Source organism: Streptopelia decaocto (genome assembly GCF_964273445.1).
Source record: "Streptopelia decaocto genome assembly, chromosome: 1".
Classification (NCBI taxonomy): domain Eukaryota; kingdom Metazoa; phylum Chordata; class Aves; order Columbiformes; family Columbidae; genus Streptopelia; species Streptopelia decaocto.
This window is the reverse complement of record NC_138663.1, coordinates 15,846,757-15,866,181: the sequence shown is the minus strand read 5'-3', so window position 1 is coordinate 15,866,181 and position 19,425 is coordinate 15,846,757. Positions and strand designations below refer to the sequence as shown.

The 19,425-nt window shown below is 38.3% G+C and overlaps 1 protein-coding gene across 1 annotated transcript in view; it reads left to right on the top strand.

The window, feature by feature from the left end:
- The window catches only part of COG5 (component of oligomeric golgi complex 5), a 189,038-nt gene that overhangs the window by 111,893 nt on the left and 57,720 nt on the right, over positions 1–19,425 (top strand). Inside the window, exons 8-10 of the mRNA XM_082076141.1 lie at positions 9,931–10,096; positions 11,166–11,278; positions 11,373–11,450. Coding sequence (XP_081932267.1) covers positions 9,931–10,096; positions 11,166–11,278; positions 11,373–11,450 — 357 coding nt within the window. The remainder of the gene's footprint in view (positions 1–9,930; positions 10,097–11,165; positions 11,279–11,372; positions 11,451–19,425) is intronic.

Below are 19,425 nucleotides of genomic sequence, written 5' to 3'. Positions count from 1 at the left end.
CTCAGCCTTCTCTTGTCCAGTCCTTGTCTGAGTGTTTTATACCAAACTGATTAAAATGATTTCTGATTTTGTTTAAATATTCAAAGGTAAACAGTACGTGTGAAATTCTACTAGGATTCCAGGGATGCAGCTGAGCAGAGACTGACCCTGGCTTTGGTTGGGTTTCTGTTTAATCCATCCCAAGCTTTTTAATTGGTGCTTTCGTGTATCTGTCTCTCTTCAAAACTAAGGCTACACTGAGGCTCTTTCTCTCCAGATAAGATAGTATGTTACTGTTAAATGCCTTTCCCAGACTGTAATTCTATTTGTGGTCTGTACTGTTGACTGTTGATTGTTAACAGGTTCTGAAATAATGCAATTAAGTGATCCGAGAAAAACATAAAAAGCATTAATAAGCCACATCTGCATAGAGCAGAGTGAAAAATATGATCGACTGGCCATGATAGTCATCTAAACAAGATAATATAATTAATTTTGCCTTTTTCTCAGGTTAATAATCTGTTCTTTTTCTTAGTCTTCTCTGAAAAATGGGTGTTTCATCGTGTTCTTCTTCTGCTACTCAGTGCCACGTGAAATTCCGCATTATCGTACATTTGGAGGTGTTCTTACGGTAACAAAAGATTTAAAGCTTCGGGTTAGCTTGAAATGGGATACAGAACTGAACAGTATGTTACATTAGAAAGGAGAAATCTTGCGTCAAAATGCTGCAGTTTCTAGATGATTAATAATGTCCTCTGTATGGAACAAGTTATGCACTTAACTGCTTATTCTTCTCTCTTTTATTTCCCTTCTTTCCTTCTGCAGGTAATGCCCCCAACAAGTTCCTACTTGTGTGAAGGTTTCAAAATGCATTACTGGCAGATAAGTGAAGTGAGGGGCAGATCCCAAATGCATGTGCTAGCTGCAAGCAAAACTAGGCATAATATTTCTTTTTCTTTTGATAACTTCAGGTTTTCTTCTTCATAGTAAAGTTTCTGTATAATATAACTTTGTGCATTTATTGTTAAAGAGACTAGCCATTTATTTTTAAGAAGACTATAGAAATATAACATGTATTTCTTTAAATATAGCGTCTCTAGCAGAAAGAGGTGGTCTTGTCATGGTTTGCCCAGTGGACAAACTTAAAGAGGGCTTGAAAGATGGATATTACTATCAGGGGGTGGGGAAGACTACTGGCACCGAAGTGTTGTTAGGTGTGTGTAGAGATGCTTGCTCTCTTTTAGCCTGGCCTCAGTGAAACTCAGTGAAAATGACTGCAGGGGTCCAGCGGTACCTTTTCCTGGAGCTGAAGGCAGACGTAGGGAGGGCAGGTGGAGCAGGAGCAGGCTCAGGATGTCTTCTGACCTGTCTCTGCCTTGCAAGGCCCTGAGCAGCCTGGTCTGCAGACCCTCCTTCGAGCGGGAGGTGGATTAGGTGATCTCCAGTGGTCCCTGCCAATCTCAGCTATTCTGTGGTTCTATGATTTCTTCACTAATAAATCTGCAGACCTGAAGTTTCCTGTAGGTGGGTGATACAAGGAATTTGAACTTTGTCTTAAGAAGAAAGAGAATGTTTTTAAATGTGATCCAACAGCAAATGTGGCATTGTTGGAGGTTTGTCTGTACTTGAATATGAAAATAATAACTGAAAAGAATTTAAAATAAAGTAACTTTAAAAAGTTCATTCCTTTTAAATATTTGAGGGCACTTCATAGCTGTTGACAATACGCACACAGATTCCAGAAATGAGAGACTGTCACTTGCGTAGGTAATTATTATCTTGTTGCAAAAAAATAGCAAGAGAATAAGAAAACCCAGATGGCTTTTGGTGGATATTTAAATCATTTGGAGAATACCATTTAAGGGATATTTTGTCTGAAATCAGATTTTTTTTGTAAACAGAGAAAAAAAAAATATTATAACCCTCCAGTAGCTAATTCCTATTCTTAATGGGTAAGACTGGTTCAAAAGTAAAACCTGATGTTTCTGTTTTGTAATGGCTTTGTTCAACCAGTTAACAGTGAGCATGTACATAATGATATTGTGAGGTGGTAGAAGTTGTCTGGTTGCAAGTGGCTGTGCAAAGATCAGAGTTAGTAATGAGATTTCGTGTCCTTATACTTATGTGCTTTAGCAATGGGACTTGAGTTGGCAGGTGCAAGTTGAGGTTGTACAAGGACAAGAGGGGTGCTACAACCTTGCCCTTTGTGCTCTGTCGTCGGAAAGTGACAGCTGTGCTTTTAATAGAGAAGCCACATTTTCAGATTAACTGGCCAACTGGTTCATCGTTGTTGATGGCTTTAGAGATTGGTCATGTTGTGTAAGAGGGGAGAGAAGCATTTTAAGAAGCTTGATTTGGCTCAGATACCCCCATTTACTTATTGCCTGTTAGTTTTTATCATTCTATATTATTTCTGCTCTGTATTTATACTCTTTTTACACTCAAATACAGCATTATAGGATAAAATTTGTAATTGTTCTGGGCTAGTTGATCTAGCTGAAATGTCCTCAGAGGTGCCAGATATTTTATTTGAAATTGCCGTCGCATTGATAGCCTAAGGCTTGGTAAACTTTGGAATATTGCTTGATGTTTCATAAGATAATTCTTCACAACAGTTCCTGATGCCTTTCTGTTCCATTAGCTCTTAGCCATCTGTTGCTTTGATTATACTATTATAGGGAATAAGTGTTTGGGCAAGCTATTTAGCTGTGTTGAAAAATCTTGTTTCTTTGCTTTCTAGTATTTTATTGCTGCTGGGTTTTTTTCTTTTTGTGTTTTTCTTTTTTTTTTTCCTCAACCTTTATTGTGCAGTGCTGCTTCTTATTTACTTCTTATTCTAAGAAACAGAAGTCTGACCTAGTTTGAGGACATGATGAGGTTTATGACTGTACTTTATGGCTGTTTTCCTTTCCTGTGAAAGTCCTTCTACCAGAAGAAGTTGTGTATTCCAAACAGGGGCTGACAGAAGGTAGATATTAAAACCTAAGCATATGTAAATGTTTAGCTTTGGGATTCTTTCCTTTTAAGACTTAAAATGTGCTTTTCTGGAGTCTGGCCAATGTGTTATGTCAGTATTACTTTCTATAGAAAATTATAACATCTTAACCTCTCACTCCTTCCAACACCGCAAAGGTCAAAACAGGAAGAACTGGAAAATCATTAGAAAGTATTCTGTATTCTCTGCTTTTACATTGTCAATTTGACCTTTTCATTTATTGCTCAGATTTTAAAGATGAACAGAGTGAAAGACAGATGGGGTGATAATGAACATAGAGACGTGTTTCCCTAAGTAGGTTCATTTTTAGGAGTTGTGATATACCAATTAATTTCTTTTTAAGGCATGGACTTTTGAAAACTAAAATACTCTTTTTAACTGCAGCTGTATTTCATTGGTATTTAATTTCTACTTTAAGGGGTTTTTTTTAATTTTTCATGCAATTAAAATAGCTGAGTGACACTGCAAAGCAAGAATTCCAGCAATTCTTGTTGCTCAATAGGTCATTTTGCCTTGGCTGAGGTGGCTGAATTTCCTTTACTTCTTACCTGCTTGAGGTCTTTAAACTGAATTGCAGCTTCTCCTGGTGTAACTTCTCACTTTTTACACTTTTGGTGTCTGTAACAGATGACTAAGAAGTAATTGTAATTGGTAGCTGCAAGTGCTTACATACCCTCATTTGCTTGTTCAAGTTTGTATTCAAGTAGAGGTACTAGGGGCAGTAATGTTATTTATGGGAACATTATTTGAAGGAGGCAATGTGTTGTAAGGGTAACAATATTGGAGAAGGGGTAAATACTGTAAATGAAGATCTGATGGGATTTTGAGCCCACAAAGTGATCTCTTTTGGGATTATTTGACTGACCTTGTAAAGCTGTACTGTGTTGGAAATTGCACCTGCTATTTCATACAAACAAAAAGAGCTGTGTGACATAAGCATAGAAAAGTAACTGAAATACTTCCTAAAAGAGTAAATCTACTATCAAATGAAACTATTTAATACTAAGTGCCAGTCAAAGATACTTGGAAGTATCATTCTGGAAACTGTTTTTGCAGTTACCCTGGCAGGACTTCAATAACCTTTTATGTTTGTGTCACACAATACACGGTAGCTTGCAAGTTTGGTTATTTCAATGTGTGTCCTGTTCTAGGGTTATTGTAATTAAATGCTGATTATTTCTTGATGGCTAGGGAATGTTGTGGTTTTGTTCAAAATATTCTGCATGGTATTTCTTGCTTGTGACATTGTCATAGCAGTCTATTTAAGTGATACCTGGACTAATTAGTAATTATGAATCTTGCTTCAGCTAAGCAACTTATGTAATTCTTTTTGTACTGTGTTATGCTTTTAGTACTTGCATATGGGACATGGTAAACATTTTATCACAAAAGAGGTAAGGATGTGGCAGCACACTGAAATCACAGCTGTTGAGTAGTATGTATATATATATGCATAAATATATAGTGAAAACTTTCTGCTGTGTACCTGCCAGTCTTTCCTAAACTGCAGAATAATGAAGATTTTCATCCAGAGTGTCTGTTCTGATTATCGTGAGCAAAACAGAAATGTTCTTCTGCACCTTAGTAGCTGTGGAACATCGTTTCTAGGTGAGGGGCTAGTCCAAGTCTGACTTCTCTGTATGTGGTGCTTCCAAGCTGTCACATCAAAGAACATTTCCTTGGAGAGCTGTTTTGATTATGTGATGCAGGCACTTGTGAAATGTACCTACATGTACCTTAAGCAGTTAAGTAGATTTCTAACTCTACTTCTTTATGAAGGCAGTTGTAGTTGTCACAGGTAGTATTGACCATAAATATTTTGGGCAATTAACACATCTTCATTTAAGAAATAAGTTGCTAGTCCACAGAGGTGAAAACTGTGCAGCTTGGGTTCACTTGCACTAGATAAAGCTATAATGATGTGGTGCTCCCTAAGACAACACTGGTTGGAGAAGAAAGGTCCACATGGTGAATCCCATACACTGAGAAGACAGACTGTGAGTTTGGAAGCTGTGTTTGTAGCACTCAAGCCAATTTGTTTTGCCTGTCATCCAGCTTTCTTGGTTTTGGCTCAGCCTTACGCTAGGAATCTTCCTGTCCCCAGATTAGCTCAGTGTCATCACCACATTCCCTTGTGAGGGCAGGCTTGCTCGTGCAAGCCACATTTCTTGTCTCTGATGGTCTACAGAACCAAATGGGATGGGATAAAATGAATTGAAAATTATGTTAGTAAAATGAACAGTTCTCAGTCATAGAGAAAACGAGCAAATGTGTTTGGTACAAATATCTCTTTGTTGTCGCTGCTGAGTGACTATCTTTACATTTTGCTGAAACATAAATTGAAACATCCATGCCTCTTTTCAAGTAGTAGCTAATATCACCCTTCTGACCAAGCTATTTAATGTATTGTCTGATGGATGCTTAGAAACTTTAATGCTTTTAAAAATTTGTGAGAGTTGCTTTTGAGCAAGTAGGTTTATTTTTTTAAATAGATTGAACTGATGATTCACTCAGTCTTCCTAAGCTCTTAAATTTGTACACTTTAGTTTCCATATATCTATAACAACTCATGTTGTGACATGCCAGATGGAGGAGTGCTCTGAATGGAGAAGGTTATTATTGGTGGACCTTAGCACCCTATTTCATTACAGTTTTTGCAATCTGAAGATCACTGCAGTTAATCTTTGAGTAGGTAGTGTTGTAGGCCTGCTGTTTGTGAGGTCATGGGTTTATTTCACTTGTGTATGCTTGTGTTCATGCACATTATACTGCACTGCCAACATATTACTAAATGTTGTACTGTTTTTCTTTGCCCTCTACTCTCTTGATTGCTATCACTTAACGTTTGTGGAGTATTGTCGAGGGTTAAGATTGCGGGGTGACAATAAAACCCTGGCAGATGTATTGTTAACCCCCTCGCCCCCCCAGTTCCCCCTTTTTGCCCCTCCCTCTCCTCCCTTCCCACTCAGGACAGGTGATCGGGAGAGAAAGAAGGACAGAGAGGAGAGAGCTGGAAAAATTAACAATGTTTTACTAATGCTACTAATAAGAATAGAGAAAATAATACAAAATATACAAAACTAATCTTGAAAGTCTCAGCAACTGCAGAGCCGGCACCCGAAGTCCTGGATTGGACTCTGCAGCCACCCGGAGCTGGATTCAGTCTCTCACTAGGCCTCAGTTCGCAGGGATGACTAGCAAGCTCCTCTCCTAATGTCGGCCATAAGCAGAAGGGAAAAAGCAAAGGCAAAAGGGGAAAGGGACAAGATCCTCGTGATCTCCCACTTTTATATGAAGTGTTCACGTGAATGGAATGTTATACACAGTTGGTCAGTTTCTTGGTCACCGGTTTCTCGTTGCCCCTCTTGTGAGATGTCCATCCATGCTTATCAATAACTTTGCATTCCATTGCTAGGTTTACCAAAACATGTGTCTGGTTCTCCAGGAAAATGCAGTTAATATGAAGGCTTTAGCTGAGAGGCAAAATTCACTGAAAGAGAAACTTGTTTTTAACAAAACCAGGACAAGTATGTACGAATATTTTTAGGATGCTAATTTATTGTGTAAGAGGGTATTTTCTTGTAAGACACTACCTTGTGAGAGGCAGAATTGTGTCTCACCGTTGCTCTAACTGCCCATACATTTTTACATAGTAAAACCAGCCTAAAAAAACAGCCTAAAAACTACTGCCTCTGAGCCTTCATTTACATAATAAGACACTAAACCAAAAAATAACATAGGATCTTATGGACAGAGATTCTAAGGAGAACAGTTACAAATTGCCAAGTGTAGTTGCCTGCAGTGGCAGACAACTTGATTATAACATACTGCTAATAAACTCATTAAATTCAGTCTCAAAAATAGTTATCTTATTTTCCCTATTGTTTTTGTTGGATAGCTGTTCTCAATACTATTCTCTGATGTGATTCCATTTTCCGTTTTAAATCATTTCTGTAGTGAGGTTTTTTTGTTTACTTTGAATGCATTCTTTCCATTTGATAAAAATTGTGTCAGTCTTTTAAATCTCAGAAATGTTCAGCTTTAAGCTTTCTCAAATAGAATGAAAATATTAGGGGGGAAAAGAATCTTATAAATGAAGTCTGTTGGTAATGGCAAATTCTGCAATACTGATTCTCAGATTTTTATCCAGTGTGTATTAATGATAAGCAGTCAAATTTTTGTATGCAAGCCTGGAAGTATAATTATTTGTTTTCTTCCTGTTTTCCAACATTTTCTTTCCACAATAATAATTTTTGTCCCAAGAGATGCTCCATTTTTTAATACATACTGTATAAACCTAGAAACTAGCTGTGCATTAAAAATGCAATTCTCTTAGGATTAGTGGTAAACCAACAAAGGACTTTATGTAGCCTCTCTGGGGCATATAAAACACAAACTGGTTTTGAGGAGAGAAAAATACTATACATGAAACAAACAAAAAAAGGTATTTTATTGTACATTTTCAGAGTTTTAATATATCTCTAATTCTTGTAATACACAATGAATACATGAGCTAGAAGCCCTGTGCCAGTTCACAATTTAAAGCAAATAAGAAATAGGCCACCTGCACAATCTTTGCTCTATTCTAATTTTAACTTTGGTTCTAGATTTGAAAGACACTTTGAGTGAATAGCGTAATGATGTGTTTTGGCTGTTCTCAAACTATTCCTTAACTTCAGAATGAATTGACAACTTTTGGCTAAAAACAGTTCTTTTGAAACATAGCTCAGGCTCTCTTGGAGCGCATAATTGTGTCCTTCTTGACCAGTAGCTGCGGAGTTGGTTTGCTAAGCTATGACGTGGGAGCTCTGATATTCATCTTTTGCCTGAAATTGTTTGTGCCTATACTGCCTGTTTGTCAGGACAGTAAGTATCTGACCATCGGTTATTCAGGGCTGGCAGTGCCTTGCTCACCTTTTGATGCTGTTCTGGTTTTTTGTTAGTTCATAGATGAAGGTTTACTAGAGTCTGACTGAAACTAGGTTGAGTGCCCTTACTGTAGTAGTAAGGTATTGATTTTATATTACTGACTTGCTACCTGATTTTATAATTGTCTAAGTATTCTATAAGAAATAGAACTATTTCAACAGGAAAGACTGGTAAATAAGGTGTCTCTTCTGCTTTCCTTCCATGCTCTTTCTTCCTTCGTTTCTTTTCATTCTATTCCCCATCCTCTTCCCATTTATGCTTTTTTTTCTCATGTTCATTCTGTCCCCAAATTCCCTCCTTGCATTATACTACTCTTCATTTTCTGACATCCCATTAATCTCCCAGTCTTTATGGCTTACTTTCCCACCCCCAATAGCACACTCACAAGATACTTAGAAATTTTACAGCACACCCAGTTGTCAAAAACCTGAATCTACAAGTCCCAGACCCATAATACTATGCTGGGAATGCTCATTAACTCCCACACTGTTTGGAAAAAGAAACTGGTAGAGTTAGTATGAGCTCTGCAAACCGTAATAAATGCCTAATATTCCTTCGCTTTCCACTAAACCTGGAATCTCCTCGTTGGAGTTGGGGAAGGAGGTGGGATCTGGCTTTTTTTTTTTGCTTCAGGTATGGTTATGATCTTTGCAGAAACCCTAGAAAGAGAGACATGAAAGTGCAGTTGTAGTGCTGTGGCCTCTGAAACGTAAGGTGTGAGGAGAGTGCCCTGTTCATCAGTGGACACGTTGCAGGAGGTGGATGAACCAGCAAGTGAACCCTCAGCACAGCAGCTGCATCGTAGCTTCACTGCTGTGGTGTCAGTGCACGTTCCCCACAGCCAAGGGGCAGATGAGCACTCCCTCTTTCCTTGAGTCACAAACGTCTGGCTAAGAACACTGTGTCTCGTGGGACACCCCTGTGGTCTCAGGTGCTTCTGTCCAGTCTGGGTGCCAGGATTTCTGCCAGACCATGTTCTTTACTGCTGGCAGAAGTCACTAAGGAAAATGACAAAAGACTACATCCCTAATGTGTGTATGATCAACTGATCGCCCCCTCTACTAATTGCCTGTGAATGCAAATAAAAAAGCAGTGTTCAGTGTATGGATGACAGTGCTTAGTTTCCAAAGGCAATAATTTGAGGCTTTTCTCTTGCTAAATAGCACCCATGCCAGTGTTTATTGTTGCTCAATGGAATTATCATCAGTTTTGATCTTAATCAAAGGTCTCTTAAATAACGGACTTGAACAGTTTTTTGATCGTTTTTGCTTTCCTGTATTTTGGAAAAGCTGAACAATACAGAGAAACTTTATGTTTTTTCTGTTTGTTTGTTTGGGGTTGGGTTTTTTGTTTGTTTGTTTTTGTATTTGTGTGTGTGTGTGTTTTGTTTGTTTGTCGTTTTTGTTTTCAGGCTTTGGAATTGATGACTGTGTTGCTTTGCACTCCTAATTCTGCTGTGAGGAAGATAAAGTTATTGTCAGCATTAGAAACAGAAATGTAGAAATACAGGCTTAAATTCCGTACTAGTCAGTAGCAGGGGCATGACCTGCTTGTCCTTGGTTAGTATTTTTTTTAAACATATATCACATTTAACTAACTTTTTCACTCTTAAATGACACTGTTGTAACAGATACCGCATGTTAAAATGGTGTTACTAGGTACACCATAGCTGAATATAACTGTACAGGATCTAACCTTGGAATTATTGCGTCAATCACCAGTAACCCACCCAGGTTAGATGTTGCCAACAGTGCTTCCAGTTATTTTTTTTACATTCTTCTTATTCAAAGGATAGTGGCAAAGTAAGCTAAACAAAACATTGCTAAGCAATCAAAGGAAATCAGTCCTTTCCTTCACCCTCTGTTCTGTTATGCAGCAATTATGCCAGTTAGTTAATGTTAAATTCAATGAATTAGCAGAATGAACTTACAGCTGAACTTGCCCAGTAAAATGATGCCTCATCATGGATAAAAAACTGTATGGTACAGTTAAAGATAATAATTATTTTTTAAAACTTCATTCTCTAGAATCCTACTCAAGTGGGAACTGCTCTTCAGGTTTTCCATAACCTTGGGACTTTGAAGGATACCATCGCTAATGTGGTGGATGGATACTGCACAGGCCTGGAGGAGAACATTAAAAATGCTTTGGATATCAAAGTGTTGACCCAACCATCTCAGGTGGCTACAAGAGGTATGATACTTATTTTACAGAGGATGATAACTGATTTTTTTGACAGAAGTGCAGTGTGTTCTCAAATGGAAGAAATTCTCACATCCAAGCCTGTTACAGGGATGTTTCTCTGCTTGCTTTAACCATTAGAAGACGGGAGCGGGCATGTCTCAGAAATAATCTAATACAAAGCCAAAATTGGGTCTGTCATTATTGGGCTCAAAAGTTTTCCTTTGTTCCCCACCCTTCCTCTTTTTCCTGACTTGCCCAGAAACTAGACCTCATTAGCTTACAACTTTGCAGCATTTTCTTAACAGTTTCTCATGGAAAGATGAATCCAAATTCTGCTTTCTTAGTGTTGATGGGAGGATGATGGATGGAAATTATTTACAAGCAATGCAACAAACCTGAAACTACATTGTGGTGCTTTTGTCAGATGAAAATCTTTTCAAAGCAACATATTTAATAAGAAGAAATGTTGTAGTATTAATACATTTAGTTCCCACATGTTCGCTCAGATACCAAAGAATACTGGGGAATGGGCTGGACAGGCAAATTTGAACTTTGGCAATATGAACATTTAAAAAAAACCCCTTTGGAACAAGCTGAAGGTCCAAAACCATAATTACCAACATAACAAAGAAATACAGCCCCTCTCAAGGAAAATTTTGGTTCAGAAGCTGCATGCCCTTCAGCTCAAATACCACTTTTTTTTCAGCAGTTCGCCTATGCATTTAAGTCCTGCGCTGGTAATACCTGTATTTTTCACAGCTACTGTCTTTGTCATTTCTCTTTACTGTTACATCCTGCAGCAGCGCTCATTGGCATAGACCTCAGTGTTTCTGAGCAGGTCAGGTTTGGTAAAGCGGGTGACAATGATGAACATGGAAGTATCTCACTGAACTTCAGAGTTTAGTTGACTTCTCCGTTGACACAACCAAGGCCATTCACAAAGCTCTATTTTGAAGCTATTTTAGGCTGCTTTGATTTTCTTTTAAATATTTTTGTTTTGGAGAGTGTAGAGGTCTCTCTTTCTGCTGTTTTACTTTTCACCTGTGAAAGCTGTTGTGTGTTCTTAATAAACATGTAGGTGGCCCTGGTAGAGCTGCTATGCCAACACCTGGGAACACAGCAGCTTTTCGAGCAGCCCTCTGGACAAACATGGAGAAACTCATGGATCAGATCTGTGCTGCTTGTGGACAGGTACTCATCAGCTATTTCCTGTTTGTCTAGTCATGCAATTTTGCATATAAGGTATTAGTTGTCACTTTTTGTCTCAATAAATTCTTTCTTACAGGTGCAGCATTTGCAGAAAGTATTGACAAAGAAAAGAGATCCTGTGTCACATGTCTGCTTCATAGAGGAAATACTTAAGGTAAAGTTTTAATCTAGCTGAATATGTTTTAGTAATTCTGTTAAGGAAAATGTGATGAGGGAATGGTTTCGTTTGCAATTTTACGGTTCCATAAGAATTTTGTAATTTAATTAATTGGAAAGTGTTGAAAGTCAAACTAACATTGAAAGCTATATTTATGGTCTGTGGGTTACATCTGTAGAGTATAAACGTGTTATTTTTAAGTAATTTCTTTTGTTTTCTTTAAAGGGAGCTGATGAGGCACTACTGTCAGTTTTTATTACTGATCGTTAATGTCATTCCATAAAATAACATGTGGTTTGGGTAATTAATTAAGTCTGTTAGTTTGCATAGGAAAATGTGTCTTCATCTAACACATTCCGCCAGCTCTTTCTCTGTTTCTTGGCCATTTCTTCCTTGAAAAATAATCATGGCTGTTCTTTTGCATACCTATTCATTTCTATTCAATTGCATTGTTTTCTATTCATATTTGGAATAATTTGATTAATGGTCTCCTTAAATGTTAGGACCAGAATTACTGAAGCTATCTCATCTGCCTCAGCAGATGAGAAGAAACAAAAACAAAAGGTGTGTTTATGCTATGCAGACATGTCCTTTTGCCAAGTATATGGCTGGATTTTTAATTTACATGAATTTAATTTTTGAAATATGTTGGGGAAACTCTTCATATGCAAATGTGGTCTTCTCAGTGGTGAAAGCAAATGATTAAGGTTAAATACAGCATTTATCTGTCTGTTAAGCCCATCTCCAAAAGATGTTACACAGAACGTCACTTTTCTATGAGGCAATTCAAGCTTCTCTTTCTCTGCTGTGAAAAACAAAACACCAAGCACTAAACACAAAGGGTTTGTAAACTTTTAGAATCTTTTCTTCATTAAAAAGTTTGATCTGGCAAAAAGTATATTTTGCTGCCTTGGTGGAGCCCTAGGGCAGATCAACATGTTTAAGAAGCAGCAAGAAACCTAGAGACAGAAGGAGGAACTCTGGAAGGCTCAGGAAGAGTTGGGATGGAAAGGGAACTTAGATAAAGGAGTGATTCCCACCCTGAGCCTGTGCTTCTCGCTTCCACTCTTCCCTTCTGTAGAACAGCACTTGAGAAGGGGTAGGAGTTTTTCCAGTTGTTGCGGATGATAATAGAAGGAAGCCAAAGGAAAACTTTTATCATCCTGGAGAATAAATGAACAGGGAAGATGAATCTCAGTAGAAGCTAGAAGCAAAGTAAGGAAAAATACATTAGAAAATCAAAAGGCTTTTGGGTTGTCATATGCTAAACTTGTTCCACAGTATCTCTTATTACTCTTCCTTGCCTTTGACTTCATACTGCAGGATTGCATCTAAGTGACGAATTGTGTTTCCCAAATAAAATACAACTATCTGTTTCTCCATAGTTACCTCTATTCCACTTAGTTTGCTCTTCAACAGGTGTTTTGGTGGAATATAACACCAAACCGGACAGCTGTTGTTCTCAGTGAGGCAGCTGAGGAGCAGTGGCACATCCTTATCTGATGCTCCCAGAACTCTGAGCATGACACGGTGCTGCTGATTGCACTGGTGCTTTACTTTCTTCTTACCGGAGATGGTTCAGCATAGCGCAGTGTTTCGCTTGGCTCTTCTCACAGTTATACCCTGTGTTCTAGGGTCCCATGAGAAAGGTACAGCCTGCAGATGGGTGAAGTCACACCAAACAGCAGAGCTGTTATTTAGACAAAACCAGCCAAGTCTTAGATGCTGCTGAAATTCAAGAGCATATGTACAGATGGCTGTAAGGGAAAGTCTGAATTGTTGTGTACATTAAAAACTGATACAAGTAAGAAATTGCTATTTTGCCATTTACTAATGAAGATTCCACCTTGAATTAATCAAACTGAAACAACATGCTTTCCTCAGCAAGTGTTCTGGAGAGGGAGAAAAGTTAGATTTTCTTTATTGTATTCAATTTCATTAATAAAGTGAGCAAATGAACAGAACAAACTAAAGGTAACATTATACCCATTCTCTAAGACAGCATACCCATGCCAGAAGATAGAAAAACGAATCATCCACTCTACAGTCTGTGCACTAATTACTGTTACTGATGTCAACATTATTATTATAGTCATCTTCTGCAGCAGCTGCAGTACCACTTCGCCTGTCCATCTGCTTCCTTGTTTTGATTACTGTAGTGCAAGTATCATCCTAGGAAGCATAAGAGAGGAGGAGACCCAGCCTTTTTAACACACAAGTCCTTTAATAGCAAGGAAGCTACTTGCCTTTTTTTTTCTTTTTAAAATCATTCTCATTTTTTCCATTGAGGATTTTTTGTGTGTTCACAGATAGCACAGCCTGCATTTTTTCTAATTTTGTATTATGACCTCAAACATGTGCTTTCTGACCTTCTAATTATCTGTTTCTATAATAATACTTAATAGTGTTGTATCATGTCATATCCAAAAATGTAGTTTTAATGCCACTAAGTAATTAATAAGAGGATTCACAAAAGCTCTCTTACAACAAAAACCCCAAAAAGCCCTAGACAAACAAAAAAATCTGAAAGATGGAGAAACTGAGGCACAGAACCCGTAAAATTTATAAATACTGGAGTTCGGCTGCAGGGCAATGACAACACCTGTATCTTTTCTACGCTATGATTTCTCTTACAGGATTCACCTCCAAATTTTTCTACTGTTAGATGTGGCCAAGAGGTGAGTGACATAGCGAAGCTTACATGAGTATCATGGAGGCATCTGGAGATTAAATTCACACTGCACTTTCCCCACTCCTTCCTTTTGCAGATCTAGGTTTCTGTGGTTTTCCTTTGCCACAATATGAAGTGAATGCAATTTTGAAAAGAAATAATGCAATCTCATAGAACGTTGTAAAAATGCTTACATTTAATTCTCGTAATGAACTGTAGATTCCTTGTTAATATGTGAGTATTAAGATTATAGGTTTAATTTCCAAAAAAGATCTACAAGATATTTAAAGGAGAGATACATTTATGTTAAGACTGAATGGACATTTTTCTGGTTTTATCTAACAAAAAAGGCCTTTAATGACTAGATTTTAGTTGAGGAGCAGCCTAAAAGAATTCAGAATACATTACGTTCTGATTTCCAGTTTTGGGGAAAACAAGCAGAGATTTAATTTTATGAATTTTTTAGAAGATTATGTTATTGTTTTCATAATGTCGAGTGTAAGGTTTAAATAATGTAAAATTGATACTTTCGTTCACCTAGTGACTGATTATTTGTATCACTTCTTTCAACTGCTTAATTCTCCTTCAGAGAGCTAATAGGTTACTCCAGTTTATTCTGCTTTGTTGCTTTTTTCTTTCCATGTGTAGTGACTAATCCTGCCTCAGCTGTTGTAATTCCTAAACTACAACTGACTTCAGTGTAAGTCTCCAGTAGAAGATATCATCCTGTGACAGCCAGCTTCCTAATTAGAGATAAGAATCCCTCTAAGCCCCTCATAAAAGAGTTGAAAGCGATCTCTGATCCTGATCTATTTTGGGTCCTTCACTCCTACAGAGGCATCAGGGAACAGTTCTGCAAAGTGAGAAGCAGCTTTAAAAGCAGCGAATCGTTTTGTAGGGGGGTTTTGGGGTGGCCGATAGAAAGGGTGGGCTGGGGTCTCTCCGCTGGGCAGAGCCACTTAGTGCCGGGGAAAGGGCAGATTTGCCCTTGTTCATCTGTGGTCTGCTGGTGTCCCACTTGCCAGCAGCGAGGGTACATGGCAAAACCTGGCGTTTACGTAAGCGTCTGGGTAAAAAAGTGAGCTGAGGGTTGTAGGGAGTGTTATTATGTACTTGGCGGAGGGCTCTTAGCATTGCTTCTCCTGATGAACGTGTGGTGAGTAAGCAGGCTATTTTCCCGAGTTGTCAACACTGACAATATGAGGTGTTAACGGTACAGAAGGAAATGTCCTCATCATTACATAAGATTAAGAAAATAAATGGAAAGTATAAGTGTTGATTGCCCCAAGTGCACTTGCCTTTCACCTTCTTATTTCTCCTCCCCATCCAAACTTATTTAAAAATGTTGCTGCTTTGAAATTATTCACATCTCACATCACATATTCACATTCAGTTGACCCAATTAAAAAATAATCCCAAGTGGAAAAAAATGAAAAAATAATCTAATTGCTGCCTTATGTGAGTTCAGAAAATAATCTGTTTTTCACCTAATATTTCAAGTGTATGATTTGTTTTGCAGTAGCAGAATTGGATTACTTGCGCATCATCTCTACTGTGGTTTGTGTTTATTATTTAAGCCACAACAAAGTACTTTGTGGAGATCTAATCACAGGTGAATGAGCAAGTTTTTGATCCCCAAAATACTGAAGATGCTCTTTCTTTCAAGCCTACAAATTGTTGCTCTGAATTCAGTTGCAATATTTTTTAGGCCCCTCTTTAAAAAACACCCAAAAAGTTCTTAGGAGTTCAAGGTTCTAATTCTAGTTTTGGATGGACCAGTGTGTCCAGACAGTCATGCTAAAAGTAATTTGGTTCTAATTTAAATAGGAAGATCAGAGCTTGTGCAATGTTTTCCTAATGACACTGTGTTTTTCTAGAAGTTTAATTCAATTTCTCTGGCAGAAATGTGCAGCCATAAATAAAAAGGATGGTGTGGAGGTTGTGTGGGTTAGAAGGTTGTAATGACCTTTCTTCTTTGTCACTTCTGGTTTGGTGGGGTTTGTGCAAATTGCGGTTCAGTGATGATGGGAAATTATTAAGTCAGTTGGTTTTCAGTCAGCTTGCTCTGCGATAAGAAATGCATTTACCAGAAGTGCCGCCTTTTATCATTGTTCTTGTCAGTCTTACCTGATTGATTACGCTGAGCAGACATGGTAACGAACCACCCTTTCATCCTCAGATGGGGTATGGAGTAGTCAAGGTGAAAGCATAGTTCCAATTGCTGCTGTACATACTAAATCTGTTCTCTGGCTAGAAGAGAACTGTCAGGTCCCTTGGGTAGTTACTGGCTTTTGGAAACACCAAGTTCATTGACTTGCAATTGATCCATATCTTGCAGGAATATGGGGGGATTAATTAATGTTTTAAGTAGTTTTGAAGATATAGGACACTGTTAAAGACCTAAGTATTTTTGTTCCTTACAAATCAGTTTTTCTGCGGAATCACATAAGAATTCTAATAGGGAAAATGCATAGTCTTTATTTTCTAGTTAAGAAGGTTGTATTTTTGGAAAAACAAAACAAAACAAAACAGGTTTTGTTTCTTTTGTAAGCTTCATAAAAAGACCTTTTTAAAATGTTGCACTACTTCTGGAAATCTAGAAACTATTACACTTTGGGTATAAACTGATCAACTTAGTGTAATGAAATTCTATGCCCTGCAGTAAAACAAAAAAAAAGCAAGGTCATTTTTAAAATCACAGTGTCATTTCTTGACATCTGTTCACCTGCAATGTATAATGTAGACAACATTAGAAATTTAAATGCGCTGCTCTTTTAAAAATTTAATCTCAACTACTTTGAGAAGATAGAAAAGGTTTATTGAAAACACATTCAGAATTTGTCTGTCTCTGTACTGATTAATTGCACTACTGAGGATGATGGCTTTTTGTTCACAGTTTAATGTTTGACAGTTATGTTGCTATAGAAATAGTGCAAATAGATTTCCTTATTTCTGTCCCGTAAGATCTTGCCATACAAAATTGTTAAATCATTGACATTGTTGCTTTATTGGTGGAAAATATTTAGGCTGTCCTTTAAATGTCTTCTGTTTTTAGAGCAACATTCTCGAGTCCCATATTTCTTTCTGGTGGAGCCTTTGATTACAGATAGAAAACACTGTATGTATTAGTATGCAAAGCCTGATTTCAGGAGCCTGCAGCAACTAGCTGCATGGTAATGTTCACTATATTGTTTTACATTTCAAAGAGGCTTCACAATAAAGATGTTTTTCACATTCTACTCAAAGTATCAAAATTTCTACAGGAAAAAATAAGTTGGAAGTGATTGTCATGAAGTGAGAGCCAGTTTAGAATCAGTGGGTCAGATTTGTTATTTGAACGTTAGAATAGCTATTTTAGACACACACAAATATGATAATTCACAGATGGGAAATTAGACTCATTAAGTTCTAAATTTACAGTGTGGAGGAAATAGAGACATTTATAAAAATAAATATGTCTTTTCAGCATCTTCTTGCATTCTTGTCTAATACTGAATAAGGGGGTACTTTCATTCTCATTCCTTGAATTTAGTTTTAATGTTAGATACTAAATAGTTTTATTAAAGAGCAAAGCTTAAGAGATTTCAGTTCAGTAACAGCAAAGTTAAGTAGTAGTTTGATATGTTTTGTAAAAATGAGGGAAGCTGTTCTGGTTTTATGTTTGAGGAGACCTTAGATCAGTTTTCCAAGCTGCAGCATTAGTATTATTGTAGAGTAACAGTGACTACAGATCTTCAAATATCTTTGCCCTTATGGTGCTGGTATTCAGTCAACTATTGTTCGGTGGTTTATTAACTTACTAGTAGCTATTAGTGAAAGTGGGTTATACTTTTTGAACTGTGAAATCAAGTCAGTTTCATGTGAGTAAACAGGGAAGGGTTTTAGCATGTGGATTCTGTCAGCCTGTAGATTTTTGCAGCAAAGATAATCTTGTAATCCTGTAAACAGGCAAGATTAATCTACATTTTGAATCTATATAGTTGAGTAATAATGTTGCTTCATGCTATTAACAAGTCTGCATACATGCTATAATACCAAAAGATACAGAGATTACTGACAAAAAAGAATAATATTCAAATGTGTTTTTCCCCCCTGTTCATTCCATCCCAATAAAAGAATACTGAGTCCTTTCCTTGCCACTAGTCATTACGTAAAAGATGGTTGAATCTGTGGTCTCTCTCAGTTGTGCTGTGTGCTAAGACAGCCCTGGTTTTGGAGTTCTGAAACTCAGCTTTTTATGAACACAAGGTTGCTCATGAATGACCCAGCTGAATGGCCAGGCCCTGGGGATGGTGACCAGTGACTCTGAGGGCCAGTAACTGGTGATGTACCCCAGGGATCAAAACAGGGTCCGGTCTTGTTTAACATTAATGGTCTAGATGATGGGGCAGAGTGTATCCTCAGCAAGCGTGCAGGTGACACAAAATGGGGAGGAGTGCCTGGTGCTCCAGGCGGTTGTGCTGCCATCCAGAAGGACCTCAGCAGCCTGGAGAAATTGTCTGATATGAACCTCATGACCTTCAACAAGGAGAAGTGCAAAGTCTTGCACTTGAGGAGGAACAACCCCAGGCACCAGTCATTCTGGGAGCCACCCAGCTGGAAAGCAGCTTGGCAAAAAAGGACTTGGGGGTCCTGTTGGCCACCAAGTTGAACATAAGCCAGCAATGTGCTTTTGAGGCAAAGAAGGCAAATAGTGTCCTGAGCTGCATTGAGCAGTGTTGCCAGCAGACTGAAGAGCTGATTCTTCCCTTTATACAGCACTGGTGAGATCACACATGGAGTACTGTGTTGAGTTCTGGGCTCCCCAGTACAGGAAAGATGTGGACACACTGGAGAGAGTCCAAGAAAGGGCCACATAGATGAAAAGACTGGAGCTCCTTTGAGGAGGAGCTGAGAGAGCTGGGACTGTTCAGCGTGGAGAGAAGGCGGCTCAGGGTGATCTCATCAGTCTACATCAAAACCTGAAGGGAAGGTGCAGAGAATCTGGAGCCAGGCTGTTCTCAATGGTGCCCAGTGACAGGGCCAGGGGCCATGGGCACAAACTGAAACACAGGAGGATCCCTCTGAACATCAGTAAACATTATTTCACTGTGAGGGTGACCAAGCAGTGGCACAAGTTGCCTCGGGAGGTTGTGGGGTCTCTATCCTTGGAGGTGTACAAAAGCCACCTGGATACAGTTCTGAGCAACCTGGTCTAGCTGGCCTTGCTTAAGCAGGGCGGTTGGCCCAGGTGACCTCCAGAGGTCCCTTCCACAGTATCACAGTATCACAGTATGTTTGGGATTGGAAGGGACCTCAAAA